This window comes from Sarcophilus harrisii, chromosome 3, assembly GCF_902635505.1.
Source record: "Sarcophilus harrisii chromosome 3, mSarHar1.11, whole genome shotgun sequence".
In the NCBI taxonomy this organism is placed as follows: domain Eukaryota; kingdom Metazoa; phylum Chordata; class Mammalia; order Dasyuromorphia; family Dasyuridae; genus Sarcophilus; species Sarcophilus harrisii.
This window is the reverse complement of record NC_045428.1, coordinates 436,965,694-436,981,950: the sequence shown is the minus strand read 5'-3', so window position 1 is coordinate 436,981,950 and position 16,257 is coordinate 436,965,694. Positions and strand designations below refer to the sequence as shown.

General features: G+C 33.4%; 1 protein-coding gene across 1 annotated transcript in view; it reads left to right on the top strand.

Annotated features, from left to right (window-relative positions):
* The window catches only part of PAN3 (poly(A) specific ribonuclease subunit PAN3), a 128,622-nt gene extending 113,615 nt beyond the window's left edge, over positions 1 to 15,007 (top strand). Inside the window, 5 exon segments of the mRNA XM_031961360.1 lie at positions 1,052 to 1,191; positions 2,886 to 3,015; positions 7,501 to 7,565; positions 9,931 to 10,069; positions 11,984 to 15,007. Coding sequence (XP_031817220.1) covers positions 1,052 to 1,191; positions 2,886 to 3,015; positions 7,501 to 7,565; positions 9,931 to 10,069; positions 11,984 to 12,124 — 615 coding nt within the window. The 3' untranslated portion in view covers positions 12,125 to 15,007.
* The last annotated feature ends 1,250 nt before the right edge of the window (positions 15,008 to 16,257 follow it).

Below are 16,257 nucleotides of genomic sequence, written 5' to 3'. Positions count from 1 at the left end.
TACATCTTAGTGTTCTCTTTTTTTTTCCTTTTAAATTGACTTGTTTTTAAACTTATGGTGTCTCATTGAGAATACCACAATAGCATATAGTGTTAAAATTTCTTTTAGGTAATATCTTGAAGTAATCAATATGATTTTTAAAATATTCAATGTGTTTGAGTAGTTACACCTGTCAGTAGTTTGAATTCCAGTCATCCTCTGTGGATTCAGTAGGTTGACTATTTAGCTATGTTATTAGACTGCAGCAAGAGAGGCAGCATGGTTTATAGTGTTCAGAAAGCAGGTGTTTGACTCAACAGCAGTTGTCCAAATCCTATCAATGATACAGACTGGAAGTAGGTTCATGGACAAGTCACTTAACCTGTCATGTACTAGAAAACTTTCTAAAAACCTAAATCTCAGATTTTAAGGAACATGCCAGTCTGCATTAGTAAAGGGGAGTTCCTCAAATTATTCCATTCCCCCTTGCATTTGTTTTAATTGTTATAAATGAGGTTTACTTGGAGTGAGTATTCTGATCCCTTAAAGATACAGAGTGTTCACCTCCAAATCACTTCCCTCTATAAACATTCTATTAAATTAAAGCCCCAGAGTATTAAAGAGTAAAGATACTCTAGGGAAGGTTGTTACAGGATAAAGTAGTTCATTCTTTAGAAAAAAGTCCAGGTGGGTTATCAGTAAGGTTTGCATAATCCTGAGAGATCAGGCTCTAAACTGACATTGCCAGTATCGTGTTCTTCAATAGGAGCTTCTCTTCAGATAAGTGGACAAATTCTCCAGATTCAGTAGAGCTGTATAAAATTTCATATTTCAAATGTTGGTAATCATGTGTAAGTTACAGCTACCTATGAATCAGTTTCCAATCAGCTTTATGAAAATGAGCCTAAAGAAATCAGTAATTCAATAGTTTGACTTTGAATGCTCTTGATTTGCTTTTTGTAAATGACTAAAGTGCCATTGCTCTTTCCTGGAAGGCAAAGTAATATCATTGCATTAAACATCTATCTCTATGAGATTAAAGTTAAAAGTTATGTTCATTCTTTCATGTCAGCAAGCAGATCTGATGTCATTAGGAAAAGTTGTGTTGGCTTTGGCTTGCAACTCTTTGGCAGGAATACAGCGGGAAAATTTGCAGAAAGCAATGGAACTGGTGACAATCAACTATTCCTCTGATCTGAAGAATCTGATTTTGTAAGTTTTAAATACAATGAGCTAAAAAGACTATCATAGATTCTATAGAATATGACCAAAATGTAGGCTTAAGAATGAATCCAGACATCTTTTCCATTTATTGTTTTAATAGTGAAACAACCTATATGTTGTTTGAAAAATAATCCACAATTTTTTAAAGCAAAGCTGCATTTTAATTTTTCATTATTGTCAACTATATATTCTCCTTGAAATGAATCCAGAAACATCATCTAATGAGTTATTGATAATTAGAATAAAACTGTAAAAGCATAGTGTTTTTTTTTTCTGAAATTATTACTATTAGTCACAAAAAAACTAATTTATTTTAGGTAGCTAATTTTACAACATAATTATTTGCTCCAATAGATACCACAATATAGATAGAAATGTTGGGTTTTTATTTTTAAGTTGAATAAATTGTTTTTTAATGAGTTTGTTCGAAAGACAACTGGGCAACCTCTAGGAAGATGCTTCAAATTCCCATTTTTGATGGAAGTACATATAAGTGCTTATATGTCAGAAGATATAGGCCAGGGATATAGGCCCAGGGACAAAAGATAGTCCTGGGGAGTGGGTTTGACTAGAATTTGACAAAGATCTACCATGGCCCAAAACCATCATAGATCATCTGTTCCAGATCCAGGTTGCTCAGAAAAATTATGAAGGAACAGGCGGTATCCTAGTTTCTTAGTAGTGTAAGACACTACATCATTTATCAGAAAGTCTGTATTAATAAACCTTTTAAAACTTTCCTGAAGTAACTTGGAAATCCTGAAGTCCTTTTAAGTCCTGGTAAGATCTTTCTTAGGGAGTGCAGTTTCAGATAAGTTAACTTCCAGGTGTATAGGTACTCATATCTCTAGTACTCTTTAAGATTTCAAAATCATTTTCCCATAACAACCCTGAGAAATAGGTTGAATATATATTGCCTTCAGTCTATAGATGTGGAAATTGAGGCTATGGCATTAAACTTGTCCCAGATAACAGAATTTTATAGCCTTGATTGGGCCAGGATCTTTCTGTAATCATTTTGGGAGGTGTGGAGCACAAGGGGCATCCCATATTGCACTATCATTGATAGCACTGTTGTGCAAGAGAGGGAGGTTTACTTGGTATCAAGTGTCTGACTGATTTTGCTAATATTCAGATATGAGAATTTGTCCATATCTTGTTTCATTGTTAAAATATCTTATCTTCATATAACAATAGTGATTCCTATACTGTATTGTGATAGCCAGGGTTCTTATTAATAACAGTATGTCTCAGTGCACTGATCTTAATTTTTTTAAGCTGTGACCCAGTTGATATAGGCGAACTGAAACTCAGTCTTTGGTTTTGAAATTTGTCATTCAAAAGTAGTAGGAAAAAAAGCTTTTGTTTCCAATAAAAGTTCATCACAGCTTTCTCATCAGGCATTATTTTGAGGAAGAGTGTGAGAAAGGAAAGAATTTAAACCTGACCCTATCCAACTTCCCCTTCTTATTTCCATGACAGCAGGAAATTAAGAGGAAAGGTATGTTTTCTGCTTCTCCATTGGTTCTTAAAATTTTATAGGGGAAAGAAATATGACCATTAAAATTTTAGAAATAACTTCTTTCAAAAGATGAAATGTTTTCTAAAATATAGTTTATATCAGTATGATAACAACTATTTAATTGTGATATCTTTAAATGATTCCTCTTTATTGTTGATAGGTATTTGCTGACTGACCAAAACAGGTTACGAAGTGTAAATGACATCATGCCAATGATTGGTGCTCGATTCTATACTCAATTGGATGCTGCTCAAATGAGAAATGATGTCATAGAGGAAGACCTGGCTAAGGTAAAAAAAAGTAATCATCTGCAATACACAAAATGTCACAAATGCCAACCATTTTCTTTGAATAGAGCAATTATTAAATTAAAAGGCGTGTTACACAAATATTTTAAATATTAAATATTTAAATATTAAATAATTTAAATATTAAATATTTAATATTTTAAAGTCCGTATTTCTTCATTCTATATTTTAGTCAAGCTAAACATATATTAATTTATTTTTGGATTTTTTTATTGGATTTTGAGCGTTTTATTTTCTCCATGATACTGCTGCTTACCCTATAATTATATTCTAGCATAATCTGGAAAAAGAAGTAATTGTAATTCCACAAGCATTTCTTAAGTGTAGAACACTGTGCTAAGCCTGAGAAAAGATGCATAGTTTAGAAAAGAAATAATCCTTGTCCTAGTAGAATTTTCAGTTTACGGGGCTAAGGGGGAAGAGGAAGGTTGACATATATACAGTTTAAACAGAATTGCTGAGAATTTTGAGAGGGAAAGGTTATTGCCAGTTAGAGGAAGATTTCCTGAAGAAGTGCTTTTTGAATAGTTTTTCAAAAGTAGGTAGAAAGTCAGAATAGAAAGGAGAGTCAATTATGTTCAGCAAACATTTTTTTACCTCCTTTGACAGAAATCTGTGCGCGAATTTATTTATTGTAAGCTAGGAGAAAATGCTGTCATATTTGAATAGAATGGTTGGAAAACAGCCTCAGAAGGAAGAAGATGGTGGTGTGTCTGCATTGTGGAATGTGCTTAAAGGGGAATCTCACAATCAATGAACATTAAGTCTAGTTTTATACTGTCAGGTATGAAAGAGAATAAGAACAAGGACTCAGTTCTAAAGTATGCATAGGAAAGTAATGAAAAATAGTTTTAGGGCAAAGTTATAAAAGATTTAAAAAACTTAAGGGAGGAATTTATACTTGATTCAGAGGATAATAGAGTCATTGAAATTTATTGAGCTAGAGAGTTTAGGCTTGGAAAATTACTTTAATAGTTGTATAAGGAATGGATTAGAGAGTCAAGAGACTTCAGGCTGGAAGACCAGTGGGGACTCTGTTTAAGTAAGTAGTTTAGATAAGAGGTGATGAAGGCATGAACTTGGATAATGCCTGTGTCAGAGAGAAGAGGACAGATAAAAGAAATATTGTAGAAATAGAAATGACAAGAATTATTTACTCTTTGGTTATATAGAATGAGTATAATTGAACAAACAGTCAAATATAACTCCAAAGTTATAAATCTGGGTGACTGGAAGGATGGTGATAACCTTGGCAATTTGGTAAGGGAATGAATTTCTTGGGGTCTGGGAAAGGACACATTCTGTTTTTGACATGTTGAGTTTGAGATGCCTTTAGGACATCTAGTTTGAAATGTTCATGAACTGAATCATGAGGTGCTTAAGATATATAATGGAAGAAAAAGGACCCTACAAAGCAGAGGTAAGGAGAGGGAATATGTTGGATGGCAAAAGTACTCCCTAAAGATGGATAAAGATGGAAGATGTAGTATTGTGTGTGAGGAACAGAGAAAAAGCTTTTCAGATTGCAGAATGTGAGACAAGCAGTAACATTCTTTGAGGTTAGAGAGGTATTTTGGTTCCAGATTATGAAGGGATTTAAAAAGAGGTAATTATATTTTGTCTTAGAGACAATAGGAAGCCGCATTGGTAAGAACAGAGTCACATAGTCTGATCCAAGCTTAAGGAAAATTAACCTGGCAGCAGTGTGTAGGAGACACCAAATGGTAAGTGATTTGAGGCAGGCTGACCAAAGAAAACACTCTTGAAATAATCCAGGTGAGAGATAATGAGGGCTTGAATAAAAGTGGTACTTGATTGAATGAAAGGAAGGGATGTTATGGAGGAAGAAATGATAAGTGTTTTGTACTAGATTAGACAAGTAGAGTAAGGGAGAGTGAAGAATCAGGAATAATGCTAAAGTTATAATCCTAGTGACTAGGACATAGGATTGTGCCTATGACAGAGATAGGGAAGTGATAATCCATCCTTTTACATGAAGGCTTCTAAGGAACATGACTCCACTGACTCCTAAGGCAGAGAGCTGTAATTCTTAGAAAGTTTTCCTCACAAAAAGTCTACATTTGCCTCTTAACTTCTGCTCATTGCTCCTGGTTCTTTTCGCTAGGGACAAACAGAAGAATTCACATGATTGCATCCTGAAAGATAGCCATCAAGTTTCCTTTGAATCTTCTAGACTGAACATCCTTATTTTCTTCACCTGGTCCTTTATATAATATGGACCCATAACTCTCCTGGTTACTCTGCCCTAGACATTGTCCTGATGTATTTGGTCTTATCATCTTGGTCACCTTGGATGTCTTTGAATATGGACAGTTGTATCCTAAAATGTGATGCCCAGATTAGTCTGTCCATTGCCAAGTGTGACAGAAATATAATGACCTTCATTCCAGATGCTATGTTAATGTAATCTCAGTTAACATTAGTATTTTGTTTGTTACATACTGAGCTAGCCATTCACTAAAAGTCCTGCAGCCTTTGAAAATAAGTACTGCATTCTCCTTGTTGGAATGGCTACCCTGCCTGGTATCTTCTTCCTCTCATATCTGCCTCATGACTTTCTCCACAAGTGCTCAGTATTACAGAAACATGACTGGAAGAAGGAAAATTGGGAGGTTTGTCCAAGATTCTATATTCTACAATATAGATGATATATTTGATTTGATAGGACAAGAATAAGTCTGAGGGGTGAATGAATCTTGTTAAAATGAAATACCAGTTCAAATCCAGTCAACAAGTATTAAGCACTTGCTATATTCAGCGAACCCTTTTTAGGTACTTGAGAGGTTTGGTTCTTAAGTGGAACCAGGGTAAGGAAATGGAAAATAGGAAGGAGAGACTAAAGAGGAGCAAAGGCGGCACTGCATTGGTGATCACAGTTTAGTGTGAGCTGGAAAAAGTGAGACACTTGGGATGGGTCTTTACTGTAGGAGAGTATAATGTCAAAGTTTAGGATGCAGAACTGATGGTGATTCTTGTGGGACAGCAAAGTTTTGAAGGTATGATTGTTTCAGTATATAGCTGAAGCAGTTGATACAGGCAAGAGGAGTTAGGAATTTTGATTGTCAACATGAACATTTGAATGGATGGGCTGGAAGGAAGGATTGTTTGAAATAAGTATTAGGCATTGAGTAAGTTGGGAGAGTTTCTTAGATACTGATAGATTTGCCAAGGTGTTGAGTTTATTTTTTTCTTGATTATGCACATTTTGTTCTTTTATTTTTTCCCAGTGGGGAGAGGCAAAATAATAGATCAGAAAAGAAATAAATACTTACTGATTTAAAAAAAAAATTAACTTAAAAGGCAGATTATATGGACATCACTGAGACCTATTAGGTAGTAGAATTAGAAACAAAGAGTATATTACTGTTAATATTATTGCTGCTACTTCTACTGCTACTATCTCTACTTTAAAAACATAGTAATAGCTATCCATTTAATAGCACTTCAGGGTTTTCAAAAGGCTTCACATGATATCCTGCTTGATCTTTACCACAACCCAGAAAGTAGGTGCTATTATTATTTCCTTCATACAGGTGAGGAAACACAGTAAATGTTCAGCATCAGATTTGAACCCCCATCTTCCTGATTCTAGATCTGTTGCTATATCTCTTTCACCACCAAGATGCCAATCCCTCCCATATAGATTTTTTTGAATTCTTGGGAGTAGGAATACTTGTGAATAAATAGAATTGCAAAATTTGTGCTATCCTTCTTATAAAACTAGATTTCCATTAAAGTGATGAGATGGAAAGAATGCTGAAGGAAAGATTTGTGACTGTAGAGGAATTTGAAAATTCAGCATGGATTCCACAGAGCCAAATGGAGTAGACCTAATAGGATGGGTGAACCATTTTTTGGAGTAGGCCTGGTGAGGATTGATGTTACTTGAAACAAGATTGAAAACTTAACCAGAGATAGTAGGGATCAAATAACAGAATAATAAAAGATAGATTGATATATGTTCACAAAATTTGTAGAGTTAATTGGTCCTAAATTTCAGAAAAGAGTTTATGAAATTTTAGTTTTAAGTTATTTTAAAACAAATCAATATAAAACCGTGTGTGTGTGTGTGTGTGTGTGTGTGTGTGTGTGTGTGTGTGTGTGTTTTCCTGAATACACATCTTCAGATCTTAATCTGAAGGTTAGAAATTGTAGACTTTTCTCACGGGAGTAGTAAAAAGCATTCAATAATTGCTTCTTGTGTGTAAGTCACAGCTCTTAATATTGAATATACAAAGACAAGTAAAAACAGTTCCTGCTTTGAAAGATCTCACAAGCAGGTACATGCAGAGATATGAACAGGGTAAAATGAAGGTAATCTCGGAGAGTTGATACTAACAATGGGTGAGTGGAGAAACCAGGAATAGAACAGATTACTAGAGTATTTTTCTGTTTTGTAACTTTTATATTCAAAAACTTAAATTAACATGCTTTTCTATTTTACAGGAGGTTCAGAATGGAAGATTATTTAGACTTCTAGCAAAATTGGGAACCATCAATGAGAGACCAGAGTAAGGATTTACAGTACATTAATATTCTTTCTTTCATGTTTGTGTTGCATCTTTTTCTTTTTTGAGAATTGAAAAAGGAATCTCTATTATCTGTGCCTTTCTGAAATGTTAAGAAAAAAATGAAATAATTAATCATGGAAAGTATTTTTCTGAGCATTGTTTGTAAATAGTATTGGATTGGGAACATTTACTTAAGAAATTACCCACATAAAGGCACATGAATATATAAATTTTATGTATTCTTAAAAAAACAGTTGTAATCCCTGAATTTAGATCTTTTATTTGAGAAAAAACATAATAGTCAAAAGTACTACTGTGTTTTTATGTTTCTAACAATAAGCATCATAGAACATGACTCTTCCCATATTTTTCTTTTTAACCATATTTAGGAAGTGTTTTCCAAATAAGCTTTAGAAAAAATTTAGAGGGGATGATCTAGGAAAATGAAAATACCTTTTCCAAAGTTATCCTTGATATTTTGTAATTGATTTAAGCCACATTGTTACATACTTAAAAATTGATTTAAGGGACACCAGAACAATGATCTTTTGTTTTGATTTTCTGTTTAGTCTACAAGTCTAATTTTATATCTTCAGGGGCATGTGTGGAAGTTAATGAGATTACATTAGGCTTCTTGAAAAATAAAGAAATGACTTACCTGGGTCACATCGAGGAAGGGTACCATATAAATGACATTCATAAATAATCAAGAGAAGTCTAGTTTATAGTCGTTCAACATATATTACATTAAATTGGCAGCTACCTACTTGGAAGTGGATGATGGGTAAATAGTTTTAATGATGAGGAATCCTCCAAATGTGTGATAATTCACCTTCTGTTCTTCAAACCCCATAAGCTCCATTATGATGTTTTAGTAGAATGTTGAAGGTACAACTCTGTTCATCCCTAATTAATGAAATTTATTATGTCAAAAAAGTGTGACCTGTTCTTGTGTAATTTTCAAGTTTATCTTAAGAGAAGACATAATCATTTTCATTTTTTCTCTCTTTTTCATACATTTTGTCAGTGACTTAGTTCTTTTATATTAAAAGCATATAGCATAAGATTTGTTGGAAGACACAAATTGCCAGTGGAAAGGTTTGAAGGAAATAAAAACTACTGAGAATCTTTATCAGTTTTACTGATGGTTCTTTGGCCATATTTAGTTGACAGTTTGCTTTAATTCCTTTCCATACTTCTAGGGAAAATCTGAGTGTCAGTTTATCTTTGTTGTTGTTTTTTTTTTTTTTTTTTTTTTTTTTAGTCCCCCCACTTGATGTAGTATATTGAAGAGCAAAGAAGCCCATGTGCTTTTGTTCCATCCCAATTTTTTACCTATTTCTTTTTTGCTTATCTCCCACTGAAGCGGAACACCTTTTTGGCTTCTCTTAAGAGTTTTACTCCTTTGATTCCCTGTCAGCTGCAGTGGAGTACTAAAAGCACATTGCCCTCCCCCATTATATCCAGACTACTAACATGTTCTCTTTTTTCCCAGTAGATTTGAATGAACTGAGGTGAATTATCAAACTAGTTCTTTGCCCAAATTAAACATTCTTATTTTTTTTTTTTTGTTTTTTGTTTTTTGTTTTTTCCCAGCCTATCTTTTGAGGGAAAAGTTCAGCATAACAAGTATATAATTCAGTCTTTGTCAAAGACACATATTTTTATTTATAAGAAGATTTAAGGATAAATGGTAGAATTTTATCCCTTTGCTTTCAAAGGGTCCTTATAATGTGAGAATAGGAAGACTTAAGGAAAATCTGAAGATAGTAATTTCAGGTCTACTGATTTAATTAAGCCACTTTACAGAGGGTTTTAGCAGAATTAAAACACGTTTGAATATTTTTTAAAAGAACCTGTATTTAACAATGACATTGCAGATGAGGAGCATCACCAAATGCTTTACCATAGTCTTTTTTGAAAATGTGAATTATTCAAGTGTCAGTGAGTAGTAATTGATTTGCAAAGACATAACTAACACAAACTGTGTGTGTGTGTGTGTGTGTGTTTTTGCTGAGGCAATTGGGATTAAGTGACTTGCCAAGGGTCACACAACTAGGAAGTGTTAAGTGTCTGAGACTAGATTTGAACTCGGGTCCTCTTGACTTTAGGACTGGTGCTCTATCCACTGCGCCACCTAGCTGCCCCACAAAGTATACTTTAAAGAATGTCAGAATACATTAAAAAAAAAAGTGACCTACAATTTTCTATTTTATAAAAAAATATAAAATGGGAAAAATTCTTCAGAATTTTATAATAAATAGATTTCTCTCGTAATAAGCCAGATAAACATCCATATCACAAAATTAATTTGTGCTTTGTATGTAATTTTTATTCCTAATGTGAAAAATCAATCCTTTTTCAGGTTTCAAAAAGATCCCACTTGGTCAGAAACTGGAGATAGGTATCTACTGAAACTGTTCAGAGATCATCTTTTCCATCAGGTGACAGAAGCAGGTGCCCCATGGATTGACCTCAGTCATATTATTTCTTGTCTTAACAAGGTAACCTATATCTAGTTTAAAATCATGATGCTGCCTTCCACTTGTTGATTTTGATGTTAGGTTTTGTAAAAAGATTTTTAAATACGCAAAATAGGAATCTGCCATTACTGTAGCTTTTAAAGAAATATAATGAAGAGGTTGTGCTTAATTTCATTTAGTTACCTTGTGGAATGGAGGTTTTCAGGACCACACTAAGTCATTTCAAATTGATTTAAAGAAATCTCTTTTTGGATCAAATATCAAATATTATGGAGGCTTTTGCATTGCATGAAATTTAGTATTTTTAGGGTTTTTATCCTTTTTGAGTGTTGTCATAATTTTAAAGTTTTTTGTTTTTTTTTTTAAAATCAAGAGCCAGATCACCATCCTTGGAATTAGCAATGCCAGGTTTCCCTCCAGTCCGTGATGGCTGAATGATCTTAGGCAAGTCACTTTTTAATGTTTCCAGGTCCCAGCCAGTTCTGAAAGAATCAATTCCTAAGCATTGCTGGTAGGAATTGTTATAAGGAGTTTCATTACCATTTATTTCCCTGTAACAGACAAATCACGGGCTGAAACCATAAAAAAATTAAAATCTATTATCTTTAACATCATAGAGTCTTTTTTTTTTTTTTTAATTTTTTTTTTTTTTTATTTAATAGCCTTTTTTTTTTATAGGATATAATCATTATTACCTTTTCTCCCTTCACATTTTTTTTTTTTTTTTTACAATTTTTCCCCTCTTCCCCCCCCCCCCCCCCCACCCCTTCCCCTAAATGGCAGGATGACCAGTAGATGTTAAATATATTAAAATATAACTTAGATACACAATAAGTATACATGACCAAAACATTATTTTGCTGTACAAAAAGAATCAGACTCTGAATTATTGTACAATTAGCTTGTGAAGGAAATCAAAGATGCAGGTGTGCATAAATATAGGGACTGGGAATTCAATGTAATGGTTTTTTGTCATCTCCCAGAGTTCTTTTTCTGGGTATAGCTAGTTCAGTTCATTACTGCTCCATTAGAAATGATTTGGTTGATCTCGTTGCTGAGGATGGCCTGATCCATCAGAACTGGTCATCATCTAGTATTGTTGTTGAAGTATATAATGATCTCCTGGTCCTTATATAATGATCTCCTGGTCCTTATATAATGATCTCCTGGTCCTAACATCATAGAGTCTTTCATGTAATCAAATGACGACCAATTTTGAAATTATATTTTAACAGCTACTTTTAGTACCTTTAGTACAAGGTACTAAAAAGGATGGAAAAGATACAGTATTATTTCCCAGAAACTTTGGAGATTTTTTTACACTTACTTATTAGTTTGTCCCTTATTATATAGAAATTCAGAATACAAGCACATAAGCTGTAAATGATCAGGTACAATCATAAAGAAATGAGTATGGGAATGATTTACGATGAAGCATTCCTCAAGTGATTGGAGTCATGAATGGAATGGCATTAGTTAGAAAAAAGTTCATTGGAAGAAGTAAGGTTTGTAATTTTGAAAATGCATGATTTGGCAAAAGGTAGGTGGAGAGGAGTTTTATAGTTAGATGGCCTAGAATGCATCATAAAATCTTTATCTTTGAACAGGTGAAAAGTAAAAACCCACCCATGTTATATAGATCAATATGCAAGTAGCCCTAAATCAGGAGGAGTCACATAGAGTGTAAAATCTTTGTTTTGAGTGGAGAGCAAAGTTTTCAATCTAACTGCTTTTATTATTGTTCCATTGTAGCTTGTTGAGGACAATTTACTGGACATTGGGATCGGGATTGTGCATTAGCATTGGGACCTCATGATTATCCCAATATGGCAACTGTCATGAGACTTTTTCTTCTGAATTTTCCAGGAAAGAAATTAAGGAGGCTGGTGGTTCACTGGTTGTTTTTTAAAACAAATTTTAATTTCCTATTTTTAGCTTGATGCTGGTGTACCCGAAAAAATAAGCCTAATTTCCAGGGATGAGAAGAGTGTCCTTGTAGTGACATATAGCGACTTGAAACGCTGCTTTGAGAACACTTTTCAAGAACTAATTGCAGCTGCCAACGGCCAGTTGTAGTATTTGCTAAAAGCATGCGGGACATTGCTGAGGAACTTGACCAGTAGCAGATTGCACTACCGCTGAGTTGTCATCACCATCGATGTCTCATTTCACATTTTGAAGCAAACAGGAGGTGAGCAGAGCTGCTCACACTTGAGTCAGGTACACAGTTACGTGAAGGGAGTATTTCCTTTATCCTAGAGCGATGGCTGCCACCGGATGCTTTATCTGTGAAGAATTTATTTTAGAGGGAGGAACAACAGCAGGTGCATGATGTTCCTGCTTTTATTTTTTCCACTTGTATATGCACTAATTTTAATTTTTTAAGACTTTTCTGATCTCTGAAGTTTTGCCACATTGTATACTTATTAAGGGAAACTATTTGCAAGAACAGTTTTGGGCAACATTTTTGTCACTGAGGATATTGCAGAATTTGCTCATTTTGATATGATTTGCCCAGAATTATATAAAGGACCAGGTAAATAATTTCATAGAGATTCCCTTCTCTAAAGTACAATATAGTGCATAATCCTTGTAGGAGTGTTGTATGCAAGCTCTATATGCCATCCGCTGTTAGTTATCCAACCAGAAGATGGAGATTTTTTTTAAAAGAACACACAAAGCAAAGTATCATTGAATTGATGGATTCGAATTCCCCTATCAGTTGATTTAAGTACTTTCTGAGCAGTGATAAACTAATGTTATTTGAAATACTTGGATGAACATCAGTAATTAAGGAGCATTGTTAGGTGTTTGCTCCAAATACAGCCAGCGCCTTTTAAAAAATTGTATGTCTGTTTCCCTGCTAGTCAGATGCATTTACATTTATGCAATTTTTTTAATAGAGAAAAATTTTTTTAAAGAAATTGTGTTTTTAAAAAAAAAAAAAAAGAAAAGAAAAGGCCTGAAGTTCAGGAGTGTATTACTTTAGGTTATTTACAATATACTTTTTTTTTTTTTTTTTTTTGTATAAAATTCTGTTCTTTGAACCACAGCTTTATTATGGTACTTTACACTGGATACAAATACAAAGACACTGTTAAGAAGATTAACTAAACACAGCAGTAGTCTGGCATCAAGAGCTTTTTGAAGTTTTTCAGCCTGAATCTGGAGGGATAATGATCTGCTGTGCCTTTGCAGTCACTGCTTAGCCCAAAGTAATATTACTTTTGATAATAACTCACCATGTGGAATATTCCTGAATAAGTCATTCAAAAGTATGGAATTTTCCTCCTCTTAACTTTCTTAATATTTGGACATGCAGTTGCCGCCAAACATGGGTATTCATGGAATTTATAGTAAAAGATAAAACACCTATACTTTGATACTGAAGACTGCCAAATACATAGGAATTTTTTTTCTTAATGCAGTAGTGAAGACTATGTATCCTTTCCCAGCACTGAATGTTTTAATAGCACTGGGTGCTCACCATGTAACTATGAAGAAAATGTGGAAACTCAAAAGGTCAGGACAGACTCTAAGTACTTGCAACTGATGTTACTGACTTCAATTTTAATAATTCTGCATATTTGTAGTTTTCAGAGAAGTTTTTAATATTTCTCTGTCCATTTTTATAAGCTTTAAAAATGATTCTCTGCCTTGAGATATGCATCAAGAAAAAGCATCTCTCTTCATCTGAAAGCTTTGAAGACTAGAGAAGCGCTTTACACTTTTGAAGAAATGTGGTTGAATCCACATTTGGTAGCATCAGTTGTTGAGTTTTTAAAAAAAAATCAATTATTGTTGCATTTGATCTGAATGGATTTTAAAAAGAACATAATGTTCACTATTAAAAAGATAATTAGCAATTGCCACAATATTGTTCTTTTTTTAATGTAAAAGGAACAGGAATTTGCAGACGTTAACATGCAAAAGTCTTTTATCATTAGCTCGTGTATTTGAGGAAGAGCAGCTGTCTTTTTATATATGTTTTTGACAAATCATATTGTAATTCTTTTGTACAAAAAAGAAGTACTTGTATTCTAGAAGAAATATGAAATGCTTAATTTATAAGCGGGCTGGAGATTTCTTCCAATATTGTTTTCTTTGAAAATGAAAGGGGATCATCTATTTAGTTTTGGGGTTTGGAAACCTTTAAAATTTTAATTTGTGGACCAATGTTTCGTGAAAGCAAAGGAAGGGCAGGGGTAAAATAGGGCTTGAATTTTCATTCTATGTAGACCAGCAAATTTCCCTCTGCAAGGCAAGTCCAAATCGCAAACTCAAGTGTATTTGCAGTAAAAATGCCAGTTTGCTTCAGCCCCCAGTCACCTCAGGACTTGGTTAAAAAAAATAAAAGGTAAACAGCTGATATGTTTTCATAAGTAAATATTGTCAGCCAGAAAACAGTTGGTGTCAGGTAATGCATTTTTTAAGCTCTGTTTTATATTTATTTTTTCATTTAGTCCATTCTTGGGAATGATTTTAACAAGAACTGTCAGAAGTTCTGCTTAGGTGTTTTTTGGGGGAGCCTTCTTTTCCATTGTGTAATTCCATTTAAGAGGTTGTCTAAAAGTTCATCTGTTTCATTCATAGGAAGATTTCAATGTCTAAAACACAGTTACATGTTAAGGACATAATCCTTCCACTCCTTCCTGTTTTGACAGATAAAAGCACAGAAAGGGCAACCTTAGAAATCATGTGATGTTGGTCATTTAAATTTTTGTACCTGTTTTAAATTCTGTTACATACATACTACATTGTAAATATTTATGAGGGTACCTCTTTTTTGGTTTTGACCTTTTTTCAGTGATTCAGATGTTCAAAGCTTCCCTAAAAAACACCAGTATGTTAAGTTCTAATGTCATGATCCCAATATGTGTTACTCATCTTTAATCCTGTTTTCAGTCTTCATGTGTACAGCAGTATTTTTAATAAAGAATTACCCCAAAAAAAAAAAAAAAACTACTTGTCTTCTTTCTTCTGTCAGTTTATATAGTATTTGCCATGATGGTAGATATTAAAGGTTGTGCTTCTCTTATACATTTTTTGGAAAATTTTTAGCTCTTGAATTTATATAACTGCAGATAAATAAAATAATTGGATTTATAAAATTACTTATCATTTCAATTAAAATATTTAGTTCTATGGTATTACTTAGAAATACCACCTGGTTTCTTTACATAGTTTATGTGACTAATAGGAAGATGTATTTATTGTGACTTCCTTACTCATTCATGTACCAAAAACTTAACTGTAGTAACTGTAGTTCGCTTTCATTGTTTCTATGACTTGGTAATAGTTTACAGGTTTTTTTTTTTCCTTTCTCTAGTGGCTTGTTTAAGGTTACAGAATTCCTAAAAATTACAAGAGTCTCAAATTTAATTTCAGATACACCACTCTTCTTTTAAAAATTATGCCTTTTTTCCATTAGAATGCAGGAATCAAATGTGTGAGGATACACTTGATTCTGTAGTCCCTTCTAGTTCTGATTTCCTGCTAACAGTCCCCTTCTTTATAATTTAGGAGTAACTGAATTGTTTTAAAAATAGAATAAAGTTTTATTGAATACTTTAACAGGTATTTTCTTGAATAAAATTCATTATTAATTAGACATTACTCATGAATTTTTTCTACAGTATTTACAAGTTTTGTAGTGTCCAAGAATGTTGTTTTTATAATTTTTTTTAATCACTGAAAAGATATTTGTATGTACTGTATATATCTTGGGAACTGTTAGTAAAGATTACATTAAGCAGATGTATTTTTTTGAGAATTTATAAGTGAAATTGAAGTCTTTCTACTATTCAGTTTTCATAGGAAGGGAAGGACTCGAGTTTAAAAAGAGAGAGAGAGAAGGAATTGTGAAGGCTATTTGGTGGATTTTAGAGATGTGAAAGACCAAAGATTAAATTTGAGGAGAGGAAATTTGGGAGGACAGAAGATGTTAAACTAGGATTCATAGTAAAGGAAGAGCAAGGTTTAGAAGGGCCTCTTAAGGAGAAGGAACAGCTGAAGGAAAAATTCCAAGAGGATTCGAGTTGAAACAGGATGTAGAGATGAATGAAAGAAGGGAAAGAAAGTTGGGTAGGACTATCAAAGCTTGACAAGATGCTAACCTTCCACCTACCACTAGAATTCTTCTGGAGAGTTACTAGCAAGAAAGACAAGGAGTGAACAGCTCTATTTCTGTAAGCATGGAAAAAGGGAGA